A 20,240-nucleotide genomic window follows, 5' to 3' on the forward strand; every position below is an offset into this window, starting at 1 on the left:
AACTTAATTTATGCACAACAATCTGTCCAGGTCAGTGTCCTCAGCAGTAAATACATGGAGAACTTTTAAGCAAATCTTATTGTAAGGAAAATAATTAAACCATTATTATAAATAAAGTTACAAATGACCTTTTTTAATAAAAAGTTTAAAGTTTTATTGAGATGGATTGTTGGTGATTGTATGGGTTTTGGCCAGATTTGGTAGCTACACATAAACAAAGGAAAATTAAGACCTGTTTAAAAAAGATTTAAGACCCACAGCACAATATTTCAGTACATTTAAGACTTTTTAAGGCAGTGGTCACCAAACTTGTTCCTGGAGGGCCGGTGTCTTACAGATTTTATCTCCAACCCTAATCAAACACACCTGAACAAACTAATCAAGGTCTTACAAGGTATACTTGAAACATCGAGGCAGGTGCGTTGAGGCAAGATGGAGGTAAACCCTGCAGGGACACCGGCCCTCCAGGATCAGGATTGGTGACCCCTGTTTTAAGGCCTAAACTTTGGATTTTAAGATTAAAGACTTTTAAAGACCCTGCAGAAACCCTGACATATATATATGTGTGTGTGTGTGTGTGTGTTTATATTAGTGCCATCAAACGATTAATCACATCCAAAATAAAAGTTCAGAATTACTAAATATATTTGTTTTGTGTCCAGTAGCCGTATAATAATCAGCATATTGTACATCCAGCTGGTTACTATTGCAGAAAAAAACCCTTCAGCTGCAGATAAACCTGTCAGGTTCTGTTCTGTGATAACCACCGGCTGGATGTACTTTATACTTTACTTATATCGAGGAAAATTAAATGATGTCATTCATAATCCACTGCTTTTTTTGCATGAAACAAAAACATTTATTTAGAACAAAAAAACCCAATGCATGATCTTTGACACTGCCGTCATGTGAATATATCATGTTCCTGATGTTTTCTGAAGGGCTTGTATTGAGCACAGTTTGTCAGAGGTATTTATAGACCACTTTCTCGTCCACTAGCTGGAGCTCCATCTTCACAGGACACTTGTAGAAGTGTGAGAGCAGCTCTTCCGTGTAGCCCAGCAGGAAGTAGAATTTGCTGGGCAGCAGTTTCTGGATCATGACGGCGCAGATGATCAGGACGTTTCCCCTGCGCTTGATGACCAGCTCGTCCGCCAGACAGCTGTGAAACGTGCCGAAGATGAAGCGGCGGATGAAGACGTCCTCCAGCACGCGCTCTGCTGCTCCGCCCTCAGCGTGGAGGTTTCCTGCGGGACCGCAAATACAGCGTATTAGTGACGCACGCTTCACCAACATGAATTTTAGAGGAAATTTTTACGAGTCATTTATTTTGTATCAGTGGTTCGGAGTGCGTATCAAATTGGAAGGTCATGTGAACTCTGTAAACGAGGTTTTATGTTTAAGTTTTTAAAATTCAATGTCTCTCCACTAGGTGGCGATTGTAGAACAAATATTCAAATTAATTGCTTCTGAACTTTTATGAATGTTTTATTTTGAATATGTGTTTCGGAGTGTGTATCACATTGGCATGGTCACATGATTTCAGTAAGCGGAGCTTCGATACATCATTACCGTTTTCGAAAATTCTATGTTTCTCCACTAGGGGGCGATTGTAGTACAAATATTCAAATAAATAGCTTCAAACCTTTATAAATATTATTTTGAATCAGTGGTTTGGAGTGCGTATCAAATTTGCAAGATCATGTAATTTCAGTAAACGAGGCTTTGTTACGTCATTACTGTTTCAAAAGTACAATATTTCTCCACTAGGGGGCGATCTGTGTACAAATATTAAAATCAATATAAATCATGTGGCTTTACTCAAATCGCCCCCCAGTGGTGAATCACTCCTTCATGAAGTTTCGAAATCTTTATGAATGTTTTATTACGAATCAGTGCTTCTGAGTGCGTATCAAATTGGTAATATCTCGTGATTTCAGCAAACAAGGCTTTTTTACGTCATCATTGTTTCGGAAATTTTATATTTCCTCAATAGGGGGTGAATTGTGTAAAAATAAAATCCATATGAATTATGCAAATTTACAAATCTTTTTTTCGAATCAGTAGTTTCAGTAAAAGAGGCTTTGTTACGTTTCAAAATGTCAAATAATTCAAATATTTCTCCACTAGGGGGCGATGTGTGTAAAAATATTAAAATCAATATAAATCATGAGATTTCAATCAGATCGCCCCCCAGTGGAGAATGCCTCCTCCATGAAGTTTCGAAATCTTTATGAAAGTTTTATTACGAGTCAGTGCTTCGGAGTGCGTATCAAATTGGTAAGATGGCGTGATTTCAGTAAACAAGGCTTTGTTACGTCATCATTGTTTCGGAAATTCAATATTTCTCCACTAGGGGGGGAATCGTGTGAAAATAAAATCCATATGAATCATGCAAATTTACTCAGATCGCCCCCCCCTTGGTGAAGAATCACTGCTTCATCAAGCTTTGAAATCCGTTTGAAAACGTTAAAAAAATGCAATATTTCTCCACTAGGGGGCGATGTGAATAGAAACATTAAAATCCAGATAAATCATGCGGCTTCAATCAGATCGCCCCCCAGTGGAGAATCGCTTCTTTATGAAGCTTCGAAATCTTTATGAATGTCTTATTTTGAATCAGTGGTTCGGAGTGCATTTAAATTTTGCCTGATCATGTGATCTCAGTAAAGAGGCTTTGTTACGTCATTACAATTTCAAAAGTACAATATTTCTCCACTAGGGGGCGATCGATGATCAAATATACAAATCAATGAATGGGAGAACAAAACGAGAGACGGGTCTGTCTGAAATACGGGAAACTCCCGGGAGTGTCGGCAGGTATGTCCCCCGCCCCACAGTGGTGAAAAACTGTTTCATGAAGCTTCGCTGTTATTTGTCAGCTACTTGTCCTCAAGTATATAATTATAACCATATAATAATGTTGTACCGGTGTGCTGTGAGAGCCAGCCCTTCCTGTGGCTGATATGATGAGGGTGATGAGCCTGTTCATACGTCAGCGGACGATCTCCTTTACCCACACGAATACGAGCCGCGCGGTTCTGAAACACATTCAGGAATAACATTTATTCATATATGATGATACTATTAGAGCTGCACAACATATTCAGAGGGGGAAAGCCCCGTCCACTAGTGCCCATCTCTCCATCTCATTAGCATCTCCAGCAGCCCTGAGTGAGAAGCAGCCGTCTGTCCATTAGCCATTAGAGTGTTTGAGCTGCTGAAGATGATGTCAGCATAGACTAAGAGGATTATAGATGTGGAGTTCTAGATGAACAGAGACAGGAGCCACATAGACTGACTGAAGCATCAACACACACTGACCAATGACAACATACACACTGCTGCTTCACATCTGTCGCTATGGGGATGCACAGCCATCTGTAGCTCCGCCCTCTTTTGAATCTCATTTGCATTTAAAGGGACAGTCACCAAAACGCCACAATTAGGATCAAAGCTGAAAGGGTCAGTTTCAGAGAGCTAAAGTTAAAAACTAAAAACAAAGTAAATAAACAGTTAAATAAAACTTACGCTACTGTTACGAGCTTTAGGAATCTGAAACATTTGTAATATTTGTTCTCACTACAGTATTGGGTAATTTGTTTATATTACTATAGTTATTCTGTTACCATAGCAACTATTGTTTATAGTGTTAACTATAAATGACTATAGTATTTTTTCATGCGAGTAATATATAATAAAAGATGCTACTGTTTATTTATGCATCTGTACTGTATATTCATGTTTATTTTAGAGATGTAGAAATGTTTAGACAACACAATACCAATTTTTTTTGACTTTAGAAGAGTTCAGAAATTGATATTTGATATGAAAAAACACAATGGCTCAGTGGTTTACACCGTGGCCTCACAGCAAGAAGGTATCTGGTTCGAGTCTCGGCTGGGTCAGTTGGTGTTTCTGTGTGGAGTTTGCATGTTCTCCCTGTGTTTGCGTGGGTTTCCTCCAGATGCTCCGGTTTCCCCCACAGCCTAAACACATGCGCTATAGGGGGACTGATCAACTACACTGGCCATAGTGTATGAGTGTGTGTGTGAATGAGTGTGTATGGGTGTTTCCCAGCACTGGGTTGTGGCTGGAAGGGCATCTACTGTGTAAAACATATGCTTTAATAGTTGGCAGTTCATTCCGCTGTGGCGACCCCAGATTAATAAGAGACTAAGGCCCCGTTTACACTAGTGTGTTTTAGTTTGAAAATGCATAAGTTTTGCTACGGTTACGCCATCCGTCCACACTACGCCGGAGTTTTCGAGCGCCGAAAATGGAGCGTTTTGGAAACGCTGGAGAGGCCGTGTTCATTCTGAAGCGCTGCTGCTCCGTCTCAGTGTGGATGAGGGAAAACGGAGACATCTGAAAACGGAGGCGGGGCTGCTGAGATTCACTACCTGATTGGGGCTTTTGTGTCATTGTGTATCCTTCCCTTATTCGTCAAGCCTCCATCACATGACTATAACACATGACTATAACGCTACCGGAAGACAGCAGACCAGCCTTCACTGTAAACAACAACATGGACACAGAAATGGGAGTGCTGTTTGCACTATTGTCTGTTTTAGGTGTCATTGTGTAGTTATTCATTTGTTACGTTTAGTAACTCGACCTCGTCGTCTGTCCACAAACAGACCTCTCTTGCTTTCTTTGCCATCGCCTTTATTGTTCAACCGGCGTTTGTTGACTAACAATAACCAAATGCCAAGCGAGACACATGCTTCCTGTTTATACTAGAGCGCGCATGCCCAGAGTGTGCGAATGGTCACATGATATACGTTTTTGGTGGCGTAGTGTGGACGGAGATATGTTCAGAAACGCTAGTGTGAACAGATCGATTTTGATCTAAAACACCGTTTTAAAACTAAAACGCACTAGTGTAAACAGGGCCAAAGCCGAAGGAAAATGAATGAATGAAAAATCTAATTATTAGATATTATTTTCTGTAAAAATGAGCACCTTCAGACAGGCTGCAGTGGAGTGAATACTCCTGAAACACCCAGCAGAACTGAAGACCTGTGAAAACACACACACACACACACACACACACACACACACACACACACACACACACACACACACACACACACACACACACACACACACACACACGAGAGAGAGAGAAAGACCAATAAAGACATAAGTGATGTGCTTACAAAAACACCACACACACTGATTTCCAGACTTATAAATGAATTGCTAAATACTACTTATAGTTTCTTGTATTTTTATTATATTTATTTTGATGTCTACTACTATGTAATTTATTTTTAAATGTTCTATTCAATGTAAACATTACAAATGCTTCGGTAACAGCCAATAAAACAAGTTGGAACTGAACTGAGAGATAGACATTTTTTATGCAGTAATTATACGGAGTATTTTTCATATTATTCATTCAATTACTCATTAAATTGTATTTTTATTAGCATCTACTCCTTGCTCAACCCTCACAGTAATGTAAAAACAGCAATTACACAGAGTATTATTCATATTATTTATTAAATTACACATTAATTGTATTGTATTAACATTTACCACTAAACCAACCCCTCACCATACTATAAAAACAGTAGTTATAATGAGTATTATTCAAATTATCTATTAATCTACACATTCATTTGTATATTATTAGGGTTTACTCCTATCTCAACACTTACAGTAATGTAAAAAGAGAAATTATAACGAGTATTATCATATCATTTATTAAATTACACATAAAATTGTATTTTATTAGCGTCTACCCCTAAACCTAGCCCTCAGTAATGTGATGTACAGTGTCACAAAACATTGCTATATTGATCCGCAGCTGTATCCCCTCTAGACTTCACATAGAGTCTGGGTTATAATGCTGCAGTTCACGTCAATCCAGACTCACTAATCGATCATGCTAATGATACATCAGAATCACAAGACAGTAATGCTCATTATCAATACAAACAGAGGATCAGTTGTAAACGCAGAATCTAAATCTTACCGACAGCAGTTTAGTCTGTCTGATCAAGGACGCCGCCATGTTTCCTCCTCTAAAGCGCAGAAGAAGAGCGACAGTACCGCCACCTGCCGCTCCGGATATAAGCAAAGTCTTTTGTATAACACATTATTTAAGCAATTTAATCTTTTTTATCGTTTTTATTTCTTCATAATCGACATTTTGTTTATATATGTTCACTGAGCTCTTAAATAATTCTGTCATCTGGATTTCTAGTGTTTTTGTGAGATAAACCTCTGATGTTGCTGTGTTGTTATTGTCAGTTTGACGTATTCTGCTGCAGTGTTGTTGCTTCTTATGTACTTAATACATTTCAGTAAATGTTTTAAACTAATCATATGTATATATTCAGTGTTTAACAGTGTTTACAGAAGCACAATTAACAAACATATTAAATATACATGCTAAAAAACTACACTAAAATGAACTTAAAAATTAAACTAAAGGGTATTCTATCAATTTAAAGCTCTTGAATAAAATAAACAGTCTTATTCCTGATTTAGACAACTTTTTTATTATATATTTTTAATTAATACAGTTGTTTTTAGCTTTTTTTATTTGGCAGATAGATTTACAAAAGGTTTTGAGCTTCCTAAAATTGTTTATAAGTAATGTTTTTAATGTTTTTTATTTTTATTTTTGCAGTATAACGCAAGTAATAATAAGGTAAAATTCAAATAAACACGTTTATCACAATTTACAGAGGACAAATAATTAAGATAACCAATAAATAAACATTACAGTAAATAAAATACACAAAACAAACAAAATAGTTTTGAATCAAATCAATAGTGCTAGTGTTGTTTTGAAGTCACAAAACAAACAAAATACACTACAGAATCTTCTATCAATTTTAATGAAATATTATTATATAATATAGGTAAACATTTCAGCTTCACACACCCTGGAGAAACTGTAAATAACACGGGATATACACAAGTGCTGTGGTCGGACATGTAAGCACCATGGTACTATAGTGAAACGTGGGATTACTGCTGTGCAGTATTTGAGGTCAAATTGACTTTATATTCACACATTCAGACTTTCTGCTTAATAATATAATTTCAGAAAAACTTTCTTTGCCAATTATGAACAGAGAAGTCATATTAGCAGCCAATGCTATCAAAATACAACATAGTTTTGAATCAAATCAATAGTGCTAGTGTTGTTTTGAAGTCACAAAACAAACAAAATACACTACAGAATCTTCTATCAATTTTAATGAAATATTCACAGTAAAATCTAAATTCTCTTTGGAAAACCAAAAACAATGGTTTTGTTTAAAGGCTGTTTATAAAAGTAACCTACCTACTTTTAACCTACAAACTTTTATTTTGTAGTGCGTGCGCCGGAAGTGCGGCAGCTGTTGCTTCCCCTGAAGAATCTGTTGTTGTTGTGATTGTCTCGCTGCAGTTCTCCGCCGCTCTATAGTGTGTTTTCGGTGTATTTTCGGTGTATTTTCGGTGTTTTTCCTCCGCGTTTCCCGCTCGCAGTCATGTCTTCCCCCGTGGAGATGACGGAGCTCTATGATAACGCTCTGTTAGGGATCCTGCAGCACGTCGGAAACGTCCAGAACTTCTTGCAGGTTTATTTCGGTTTCCTCTACCGAAAGACGGACTTCTACCGGCTGCTGAGCGGACCACACGACCGCATGGGTTTCCCTCCAGGAGCCGCCGAGCAGATGGTCTTCAAGGTAAACATTTCAGCTTCACACACCCTGGAGAAACTGTAAATAACACGGGATATACACAAGTGCTGTGGTCGGACATGTAAGCACCATGGTACTATAGTGAAACGTGGGATTACTGCTGTGCAGTATTTGAGGTCAAATTGACTTTATATTCACACATTCAGACTTTCTGCTTAATAATATAATTTCAGAAAAACTTTCTTTGCCAATTATGAACAGAGAAGTCATATTAGCAGCCAATGCTATCAAAATACAACATAGTTTTGAATCAAATCAATAGAGCTAGTGTTGTTTTGAAGTCACTCCTAACTTACATGTGATTTCAGACTGAATATTCAAAATACCGAGGTATAAACAATGTAAGGAGCATTTAATAGGGTTTCACTGAAGGAATGTATGAATATAAAACTAATTTTACCTTAATTTGTACAGTATATATAGTGCTTAATAATATATAGTCCTGGGTACTGTGCCTGCCATGGTAGATTTTCCCTGATGATACCCAGCTATACCTCTCTTTTCACCCTGATGATCCCTCGGTTCCAGCTCGCATCTCAGCCTGCCTGTCGGACATTTCACACTGGATGAAAGATCATCATCTTCAGCTGAACCTCACGAAAACAGAAATTCTTGTAGTTTCTGCCAACCTGACTCTACATTATAACTTTTCAATCCAAATGGACGGGGCAACCATTACTGCATCCAAAATGTTGAAAAACCTTGGAGTAATGATTGATGACCAACTAAACTTCTCTGACCACATTTCTAGAACTGCTCGATCTTGCAGATTTGCACTCTATAACATCAGAAAGATCCGACCCTTCTTATCTGAACATGCAGCTCAACTCCTTGTTCAAGCTCTTGTTCTCTCCAGACTGGATTACTGCAACTCTCTACTAGCCGGGCTTCCAGCTAACTCTATCAAACCTCTTCAGCTGCTTCAGAACGCAGCAGCACGAGTGGTCTTTAATGAAGCTAAAAGAGCACATGTCACTCTGCTGCTCATCCGTTTGCACTGGCTGCCAGTTGCTGCTCGCATCAAATTCAAAGCTCTGATGTTTGCTTACAAAGCGACTTCTGGCTTTGCTCTTTCTTATCTGCTCTCACTTCTGCAGATGTATGTGCCCTCCAGAAACTTGCGTTCTGTAAATGAACGTCGCCTCGTGGTTCCATCCCAAAGAGGGAAGAAATCACTTTCCCGAACTCTCGCACTCAATCTGCCCAGTTGGTGGAATGAACTTGATAACTGCATCAGAACGGCATTACTAACATTGCTAATGCTTTCCTTCTTACACTTTACACACCTGAAACTTGCCTACAGCACTTCCTTATTGTTGCTCTTATAGTTGTGTAAATTGCTTCCTTGTCCTCATTTGTAAGTCGCTTTGGATAAAAGCATCTGCTAAATGACTAAATGTAAATATTCAACTTCCCCTTCATCTTCATCAAACCACTCTGTCATCAGTCCTGCTGTGTGTGTTGCTGTATTATCATCCTGATACACTGCACCACCTTCAGGATACAATGCTTGACTTATTGGGTCACATGGTCCTCCAGAATGGTTGGGTAGTTCTTGACAGTGACGCAGCGCCCATCTAGCACAAGTATTGTTCCTAGGGCGAAGGTGTCAAACTCCTGGAGGGCCGAGTTCCAACACTGCTTCAACACACTTACCTGCAGGTTTCAAACCAGCCCGAAGGACTCATTTTGTTTGATCAGGTGTGCTTAATTAGTGTTGGAATTAAATTGTGCAGAGCTGTGGCCCTCCAAGAACTGGATTTGACACCTGTGGCCTAGGGAATGCCATGATATTGAGCCCAAACCGTCCCTGATCCCCCATGCTTCATTCTGGGCATCAGCAGTCTGTGTGGGACGCTTCCTTGGGGCTTCTCCACACCAGCAATGTGAGATAACTAAATCAGCATGGGCAGTTTTGATTTCATCTGTACTTTAAACAGTTTATTTGAACCATTTTTTTAATCCATGTAGCTAATTTATTGAAAAACAGGGGCGCTTTTAGCTTAAATAAGCATAATGGATTGGATTTAATCATTAGCATTTGGTTGAAAAAAGAGCTGATTTTCCCATTTAAAGCTTCTGTACTTATATAGAGTAATAAAACGTATTTCAAATCGTCCTCTGAAAGAAGCTCATTTCTCAGGCGATACATAATATCCCTCCGCCTGGTGCAGCAGCACAGTTTCTGGACTATTACACCAGAATGAGAGTCATTTTCCATTGGATTTATTCCTGTAATGGATCACACATTATGGTTTTTTAGTCATAGATCGGACCATTTTTCGGTTTAGCCAAAAAGAGGAGACATATGGAATTTGCTTCCATTTATTACAGAAACAGCGCTGCAAGACCCTTTTGGTTTTATAAAATAAATTGAAAAAACAATCAGCTGAATAAAATGACCTGTAAAGTATTCAGTGCTGTGAGAAATTCTCTATTACTGCTGCTGTTGCTGATAACACTACATGTAGAAATCTAACGTTATCATTTGTGCGACCCATAGTTATTTCTTGTCTCATTTTCAATAAATGACTCAGTTATTCACTCATTAATCTTTATGTTTCATTGCTATATGATCATTTCTGAAGAATTATTCAGTGGCGTATTTGTGATGGATGTTTGTTGCAAGCTATTGGTTAAATTATGCATTTGCTGCTTACAACTTTCACTTTTAAGCGTCAAGTTAACTGCACATAATTTTAATCTTTAGCATAAACATCAGTGGTTTTATCTAAACTATAAACGTTTCTCCCAGTGCTTCTGTGTTATTTGACTGTTTGTGGCTTTATAACTAACTCAAAAGACTAAAAATTCAATCTCTTAATTCAAGCCTTTCCACTGCACACAACATTTCGACCAAGTGTGCCGCAAGCCTGCGTTTGAGTGAAGGTCTCGGCCGTTAGATCGCCCCCTGGGGGCTGGCTGCAGTACAAGTCATAAAGCCCGCCTCCTCCGTGTTAATGAAGGAGACTTGAGCCCAAATAAAAAAAAATATTAAACTTGCAATAAAATGTCCCGAAAGATGGTTCTGGTGGATTAAGGCACTGGTTATTGTGCTGAAATAGGTGCAAAACTTCAATTTTGTAAACAGTTTGTTTTTAGCAGTAATTTAATGCTGGGCGTGTCATCGTGATTGACAGCTGTGATTGACAGTTTCTCAAAGCAGCGCGTCTGAGCTTCAGCAGGAGACTGAAGTGTTATTATTCGATTTCTGTGTTATTTTACCATGACAAATGAGTTCAGCAGTAAACTACAGTTTCTGACATACATGATCCTGGTGGAACACTGTTTATTCGCTAAGGTCAGGGCTTTTTTCGGGCTTTATTAGTTTGCTGATACACGCCTAGCCACCCAGATAGCAAAACACAGTTCCGGCTAGATTCTCGCCTGCCGGAGACTTATCTCTTAGAGCTCAGACTGACTAATGTTACCTCTGCTGGACCTACTCCGGATGCCTGGACTCACTGCCCGATTCCAGCCCGAGTCAATCGAGCCAGATGCGGCGGCCGAGCGAGCCGGCGCTGCCGCATGCGAGCCGGAATCAGCCCGCGACGCCGCGAGTAAGTTATGCGCTGCGGTCCAGAGCTGGCGCGATTGAATATATAAAACCCTCATATTTGTTAACGTTATTACATCCATTTGTGTTGATATGACAGCAAACGCATGCTGAGCAGTTCGGGGGGCGTAGTTGATTTTACATAAAGCGTTTGGTTGGAAGCTCGACTCTGCTCATTTTCGCGGCTCCTTCTCTGGCTCCATCAGACAGTCCTTCTGCGCATGTCTGGCTCCAATTTCAGCAGTCTTTTGCGACAGTTTGTGCCCGTCAAGCAGGCGTTTTGCCCTCAAGGCGTTCAATGGGAAAAAGGGCTGTCGCGTCGTCCATATTTTTTACAGTCATTGATTTCGACACGACTGTTGGAATACGCCCCCTTGTGGCAGTGGCACAGAATTTTCAGCTCTGACCTGCACCATGGGAGAGAAGCTGTTCTCAATGGCTGTTTCTCAATTCCAAGAACGCAGAGAACGGACTTGTGTTCTTGTGGAGAGCGGTCTTGCCAGGTGTCCTCGGAAGAACGATCTCAGGAGGCCGCGAGGGCAGAGAACGCGTCCTTTGAAAAATGTGATGCTGCGTTCTTCCTGATGGTCACATGACCTTCACGCGTTTTAAATGGTAAATTACTTAAACATTGCAGCCTTCATACAACGATTTATTGTTTACCCCCTCTTCAAAATATATACTTTGCATAAAACATTATAAATATACTCTGCACAATATAAATAAAACAGATTTTAATACGAATTTCAGCAAACAAACACACTTAATGTGTTCATTCCTTTATTAAGATGTCCATGGTAATGTTTACTTTCCCGGTTTCATTTAGGAAAAACCCTGAGGTAAATAATTCATATCTCTGAACTTTAATAATAAATCTAGATAAAATGCTGCGCTTCCCACCTCCAGCCGCAATGACTTCTGGGACTTCCAGACCGAGTTCGGTGCTCAAGTCTGCATCGGTGCATCCTCGATATCAAGATCACGTCTGGGAAGTTTCAGGCGTCCTCCGTACTTGCGGTCTTGAGTATTGGAACTGAACTTAGGCAGCTGACGATGACGTTGCACGAGAACACGAGGACGCAAGACCGCTGAAGAACGCATATTGAGAAACAGCCACAGTGTCCGAAATAAAGGAGTACTAAAGCAAGAGCCTTTATTCTCTGTGCGTTCACAGTGGTTGAAGGAATGAATACTAGAAACTCGTAGACCGCTAAAAATATTGGATGGAAATTTGGAGACAACATTAAAAAATATATATTTTTTATTACTTTATTACTTACATTTATGAACAGAAATGTTTATTTTTAATATAGACTTTTTCTGATTAAAAAAATAACCCAAAATACTCATATTTCTCATCTTGCGTGCACGGACCTGCTTGTACAACACTGGAATACATCACATCCGGTCGGGCGGTCGCATACGGTCTAGTTGCCGGAGTTCAAATATTTCAATGGATCCGCAGCTCAATTCCGATCCAAATTTTCCGCATACGGAGACAATCGGAACTCCACACAGCTCCCGGACTACTCTCCATTAGAAATGAATGACTTCCGGTCTGTCGCTTGGCGTTTGTCGTGTGCAGTGGAAAGAAGGCTTTAGGATTAACAAACATATGAAAATCAGCATCATTTATAACTGAAGTTGCGTGGGTGTCGAGATCCTGATCTTTTAATGATTAATCGTGCAGCTTACACTGAATGCATTAATGCAGGCTAAACAAGTAATGACAGAAAACACCTTTACTAACATGAGAAACCCACCACATCCTCAATAACCCACCACAGCTTCAGTCATCATTATATTTACAGGAAAGCCTGAACTCTACCATACATGTGATTTGAATGACGCAAGAGGCAATCTCTCTTCGATCATTACAAATTTAGGATTAATCTATCAGTAAAAAAAGTTATTGGCGAAGCAGTGGCGCAGTAGGTAGTGCTGTCGCCTCACAGCAAGAAGGTCGCTGGTTCGAACCTCGGCTCAGTTGCCATTTCTGTGTGGAGTTTGCATGTTCTCCCTGCCTTCGCGTGGGTTTCCTCTGGGTGCTCCGGTTTCCCCCACAGTCCAAACACATGCGGGTAGGCTAAATTGTCCATAGTGTATGAGTGTAAATGTGAATGTGTGTGTGGATGGGTTGTGGCTGGAAGGGCATCCGCTGCGTAAAAACTTGCTGGATAAGTTGGCGGTTCATTCCGCTGTGGCGACCCCGGATTAATAAAGGGACTAAGCCGACAAGAAAACGAAATGAAAAAAATGTATTGTTCTGTGGGTCACTGGTGTTCCGAACTGTTGGTTGTGATCCACAGATAAACCGTGATCCGTTACACCCCTGATTACTGCAGTGCAGTGTTTAATTCCCTGAAGTGTTTCTTAAAGACTCGGGTCATTCTGTGTGCAGACGTTTAAGCTGTTTGAGAAGCTGGCGGAGCAGGACCGCGAGAGAACAGTCAAGCTGATGGAGGAGAAAAGCGCAGCAGCTCCACCTGCTGTTCAGGAGCTAGAGCTTCAGTCGGAGACGCAGGAGAGCAGAGAGACAGAAGACAACACTGCAGCATCAGCATCTTCATCAGCATCTGCAGCATCTTTATCTTCAACAGATGAAAGCAGAAACACTCCAGACGACAACAGCAGCGGTGCAGAGAAAACCGCAGACGCTGACAAAGACAACGTGTATGTGTGCTCTAACATTATTAATTTATTTACAACAGTGTACAGTTCTAGGGAAAAGCTCTTAATTTTGTATGTACACTATCAGTCAAATGCTTGGGGTCAGTGGGATTTTAAATGCTTTAAAATCAGCTTCTCCTGCTCATCAAGGCTGCATTCATTTCATCACAAATACAGTTTATAGTATTGTGAACTGTTATTGCACTGTAAAATAACTGTTCAAAAGTAGATTATAATTTATTCCAGTGATTTAAAGATGAATTTTCAGCTTCATTACTCCTGTCTTTAGAGCAACAAGATCCTTCATAAATCACTAATGTGAATTATTATTGTTATTATTATTATTATTATTATTATTATTAATGGTAATAGGAATAAAACCAATAATGACTGGAGTAATAATTTCATTTAAACTACAGACAATAAGTATTAAATAAATAATAATAATTAAATATCTAAAAAAAACTTAAAAATTACATTTATTAAACGCTGTCTTGATGAACAGAATTATTGTATTTAAATAATTTAATAAAACTAATAATAATAAAAAAAAAACAACTGACCCTTAACTTTTGACCGGTACTATGTGTGTATATACAGGGCTCGAAATTGCGACCATTTTGATCGCATATGCGCCTAAAATTTTAAAATAGGGCATTTTATTTAGCTTAATTATTATTTTATAAACATAAAAAATTCCAGTGAATAATGGAGTTGTTGTGCAGTGCCCAGGCTAACGCTGACAGCTACAACGGCGCTGTGCGGGAAAAATACACCTGGTCTCAGGATTACACGGATGTGGAGGTGCGGGTGCACGTGGAGCCTGACATCATCAAAGGCAGACAGGTGAGTGTGTGTGTGAGAGAGATCAGATCTGTGCGTACGTGCGTACGTGTGTGTGTGTGTGTGTGTGTGTGTGTGTGTGTGTGTGTGTGTGTGTGTGTGTGTGTGTGTGTGTGTGTGTGTGTGTGTGTGTGTGTGTGTGTGTGTGTTTGTTTGTGTGTGTTTGTGTGTGTGTTTTTGTGTGTGTGTGTGTGTGTGTGTGTGTGTGTGTGTGTGTGTAATGATCGTATCTCTCTCTCTGTATGTGTGTCCAGGTGTGTGTGGATCTGCAGTCCTCTAGAGTGTGTGTGTCCGTGGCTGATGGAGGATCACGGAAGGTGCTGCTGGATGGTGAATTCACACATAGAATCAACACTGAGAACTCTCTGTGGAGTCTGGAACCTGGACGCTGTGTTCTGGTACGCTCGTATCTGCAGGATCAGCCAATCAGCACACACACCATGACTTATATAGTGACCTGTAATGTGGTACAAGACAAATCTGGGGTGTATTTATTGTCACTTTATTGTCAGTTGATTGGTTAAATCTTGGTATGTGATCTCTAAACCTGAATATAACCTTAACATAACCTGACCCGGAGCAGTTTAACCATACAGTGCAGGATACCATGATGACAAAGAACAGATAAAGTAAAATTAAACTTTAATGCAACCTAATCTAGAACTTAACTGAGCTGCCAGCTACTGTTGAACTTGCTTTTTGAAATACACCTCTGTTGGAGGGTCTTTGTCCCTGTCACAATCTGAACATGGCCTGAATATAACCTAAACATAGCTAGAACTTAAACAGGACAAACTTCAAACATAACCTGAAAATAACCTGAACATAGCTAGAACTTACTTACTTGCAGGACATAATTCGAACATAACGTTGAACATAACCAGAACATAACCTAACCTGAAGCAGGTTAGCCATTATTTGTAAAATACTAACTTAACTGAATAGCCAGCAAATCCGCCAAGTTAAACCTGCTTTCTGGAACACACTCTTAGGGAAGTGTCTTTGCCACTTTGCTCACAGTTGATTGGTTAAATTTTGGGTCAAGATTTCTAAACTTATACATAACCAAAGCAAACCCAAAAATAACCTAAACATAGCCAGAACATATCCAGGTTATGTTTGAATTATGTCTTGAACATAAACTAACATAACGTAAACATAAAAGAACTTAACCTGAACATAATTTAAATATAACCTAAACATAAACAAACATAACCTGAATAAAAATGGAACATAAACATAAATATGAACATAGCCGGAACATAACCTAAACGTAGCTAGAACTTAACCAGGACACAGTTTTTAAACATAATCTGACATTAACCTGAACATAACCTAAACACAGCCAGGACATAACAGGACATAATTTGAAAGTAACCTGAACATAAACCCACAAAAAACATAACCCTAATATAACCTGAACATACCCAGAACATGACCCGAACATAAATGGAACATAATCCTAAAATAACCTAAACATAATCTGAATATAATTGGAACATAACCAGGACATAAGTTGAACCTAACCCGAACATCAATGGTACATAAGCAGAACATAATCTGAACTTCATTAGAACATAACCTGATCCGTAGCAGGTTAGTCATGGCAAGCAAAATAACATCTTGACAAGGGACCATTAAAGCAGAACTACCTTCATGGTACCTAAAACCCAGAATTGGTGCAAACTAAACTAAAACTTAACTGGATGGCCAACTAATTCAGCTTTGTGGAACTCTGGTGTCAGTGTGTGCTATGTTTTCTGTCAGTGCTGCTGCTGATGTTTGTTTTCTGCTGTTTCTCCTCCAGCTTTCTCTCAGTAAGTGCAGTGAGGTCTGGTGGAGCGCTGTGCTGAAGGGTGAAGCTGAAATCGATGTTAACCAGATTAATCGAGAGCGATCTATGGCCACGGTGGATGAAGAGGAACATGCGGTGCTGGACCGACTGACATTCGACTACCACCAGAAACTGCAGGGGAAACCACAGAGCCACGAGATGGTGAAAAAATAAAAACACTTCTGCATCACTGGTCTACTGCTGTCGGACAGAAAACATGAAAGTTATTCTCACAGAGAGGTTCCTAGGGTGGCTGAGAGAGAGTAACATGCTGCATTTCAAGAAAACACATGCAATTACAAACACCAGCAGCAAATTAAGAAAAGATCACTTTGACAGCAAATATGCTGCAATTCCTCACATTACAAACACATTAAACTCTGCATTCTCTCACAACACATGCAAACAGCACAGAACACAACGGAAATGTTTCAAGGGGGTCTCTAAGACATGACAGACCCAGCTGTTTCGGTTAGGGTTATTTAGGTTAATATAAAAAAGACAAGGGAATGGTGGAAGCAGGGGGTTAAAATAAACAATAAACTCACCTTTCAAAGATCACCCACAGCTTCACTGAGCAATAGTCACGGCACAATAAACAAATCCCAGCCAGGTCTGTCATGTTTTTGGGTACATAACTAGAACGATTATATCATAACCTGAGCATAAGCAAATCATAACAATAACATAACAAAGACATAATTAGAGTATAACTTGAACATAACTAGAACATAATTGCATCATAACCAAAACATAACCTGAACATAAGTGAAATATAACATTAACTTAACTAGGACATAACCAAAACAAAAAAACGGAACATAACCCAAACATAACAATCATAACAACCAAAAATTTTTTATACATAACCTGAACATAATTAAAACATAACATAAACATAACTAGAACATAACAGAAACCTAACCTGAACATAAGCAAATCATAACATTAACATAACTAGGACATAATTAGAGCATAACCCAAACATAACTTGAACATAACCAAAACATAAACCAAACGCAAACATAATTTAAACATAACCTGAAGATAAAATTTTACACATAACTGAAACATAACCTGAACATGACCTAATAAAACCATAAGAACTTAATAAAAGCATAACCCAAACATAACCTAAATATAATTGAAACATAACTAGAATATAATTACACCATATCCTGAACATAACAAACATAACCTAAACATAACTAAAGCATAAAGCATAACCTGACCATAACAAACATAACCTGAACATAACTAAAGCATAAAGCATAACCTGAACATAACAAACATAACCTGAACATAACTAAAGCATAAAGCATAACCTGACCATAACAAACATAACCTGAACATAACTAAAGCATAAAGCATAACCTGAACATAACAAACATAACCTAAACATAACTAAAGCATAAAGCATAACCTGACCATAACAAACATAACCTGAACATAACTAAAGCATAAAGCATAACCTGACCATAACAAACATAACCTGAACTTAACTAAAGCATAAAGCATAACCTGAACATAACAAACATAACCTGAACATAACTAAAGCATAAAGCATAACCTGAACATAACAAACATAACCTGAACATAACTAAAGCATAACCTGAACATAACAAACATAACCTGAACATAACTAAAGCATAAAGCATAACCTGACCATAACAAACATAACCTGAACTTAACTAGAATATAATTAGATCATATCTAAAACATAACCTGAATATAAGCGAAACATAATATTTAAGATAACTAGGACATAATTAAACCATAGCCGAACTAAACAAAACCGGAACATAAGCTAAACATAACCTGAACATAAAATTTTACACATAACCTGAACATAACTGAAACATACCCTGAACATAAGCGAATCATAACATTAACATAATTAGGACATAACTAGAGCATAACCGAAATATAACTTCGATATAAGCTGAACATAAAATTTTACAGATAACCTGAACATAGCTAGAACCTAATAAAAAGCATAACCCAAGCATAACCTGAACATAAACAGAACATAATTAGATAATTACTAAAACATAAGTGAAACATAACATTAAGATAACTAGAACACAATTAGAGCACAACTGAAACAAACAAAACCTGAACCTAACCCAAACGTAACCTGAACATGAAACTTTATACATAACCTGAATATAACTGAAACATAACCTGAACAAAACTAGAACGTAGTTAGAGCATAACCCAAACATAACCTGAACATATTTGAAACATAACATGAAAATAACCTGAATATAACTAAACATATAGCATAACCTGAACATAACATTTCCATAAATCCATTCGTCTGAAGTATGTTTTATAATTATTATACAGAACTATTATCAATATGTGTTTTTTCTGACTCGTATTCATCTTGTTTTCCAGAAAGTGCACGATATGCTGAAGAAAGGCTGGGACGCTGAGGGATCTCCATTTAAAGGACAGGAGTTTGACCCGTCCATGTTCAACATCCCGCCCAGCGCTGTTCAGTTCTGATGTCCCTTCCCGTCCCACACACTGATGCTGCAGAATCTTCATCATCTCGGTTTGATGTCTGTGATCATTACATGTCCCCAGAGTGTATTATTATTATTATTATATATCAGTTTTCAGGGGATGTCAGTGATGCACAGGAGCAGCATTTTCTTGGATTTGCTACAGGTTTTCAGGAACGCAGAGATGGATTTATGTTCAGTCTGTGCTGCTGGTAGATGCTCATTCAGTTCCCTCATTCAATATTTGTGCCTGAGTCTATTAAACACTTTTGCAAACATTCAGTTTGTGTTTGTGTTATGCTGTCGGTTGCACTAAAACAGGCGAATGTCGTACACACTACCTGACAGAAGTCTTGTTGTTGATCTCAGTTGTAAGAGCAACACGTAATAACTTGACTTCAAGTTGATCATTAAAGTGTCAGAAGGTGGATTTCTCTGCTGGATCATCTGCTGATCTGCATCCCGATCATCACCAATACTGCAGAAGACCTACTGGAACCAGCATGGACCACGATTCTGATAGAAATCAGTCAAGTTTGGTGAAGGAGACATCATGGTTTGGGGTTACATTCAGTATGGGGGCGCAAATACTAGTATCCTGCAAAATAACTAATAATGTAAATTAATTTAATGTGGTATATAGTAATATTATATATTATAAATATCATGTACTGTCAGCATGGCAATAACTAAAGACATTACTTATTATAAATGCATTATTCAAACTATTATCTTTAACTGTAATTTAAATATAATTAATGTTGTTAAATATGCAGGTGGGGCAACGCAGTGGCGCAGTGGGTAGCACGTTCGCCTCACAGCAAGAAGGTCGCTGGTTCGATCCTCGGCTCAGTTGGCGTTTCTGTGTGGAGTTTGCATGTTCTCCATGCGTTCTCGTGGGTTTCCTACTGGTACTCCGGTTTACCCCACAATCCAAAGACATGCGGTACAGGTGAATTGGGTATGCTAAATTGTCTGTAGTGTGTGTGTGTATATGTGTGGATGTTTCCCAAAGATGGGTTGCGTAAAAACTTGCTGGATAAGTTGGTGGTTCATTCCGCTGTGGCGACCCCAGATTAACAAAGGGACTAAGCTGACAAGAAAATTAATGAATGAATGCA

General features: G+C 38.8%; 3 protein-coding genes across 6 annotated transcripts in view; 2 read left to right on the forward strand and 1 right to left on the reverse strand.

The window, feature by feature from the left end:
• myo18b (myosin XVIIIB) overlaps positions 1-20,240 on the forward strand; it is an 880,426-nt gene that overhangs the window by 731,287 nt on the left and 128,899 nt on the right. The gene's annotated exons all lie outside the window — the stretch shown is intronic.
• On the reverse strand, positions 836-6,034 carry mrps24 (mitochondrial ribosomal protein S24). The gene is given in 4 exon segments (NM_001020682.2): positions 836-1,247; positions 2,930-3,041; positions 4,966-5,022; positions 5,984-6,034. Coding segments are annotated over 4 exon segments (492 nt in total). The 5' UTR covers positions 6,023-6,034; the 3' UTR covers positions 836-963.
• nudcd3 (NudC domain containing 3) lies at positions 7,357-19,397 on the forward strand. 4 transcript variants are annotated; one of them, XR_015500288.1, is made up of 6 exons: positions 7,357-7,691; positions 13,664-13,935; positions 14,658-14,778; positions 15,030-15,227; positions 16,543-16,771; positions 19,010-19,397. XR_015500288.1 is itself a non-coding variant. In NM_213191.1 (6 exon segments), coding segments are annotated over 6 exon segments (1,035 nt in total). In that variant the 5' UTR covers positions 7,402-7,493; the 3' UTR covers positions 19,121-19,397.

This window comes from Danio rerio, chromosome 10 (genome assembly GCF_052040795.2).
Source record: "Danio rerio strain M-AB ecotype USA chromosome 10, GRCz13ab, whole genome shotgun sequence".
Classification (NCBI taxonomy): Eukaryota; Metazoa; Chordata; class Actinopteri; order Cypriniformes; family Danionidae; genus Danio; species Danio rerio.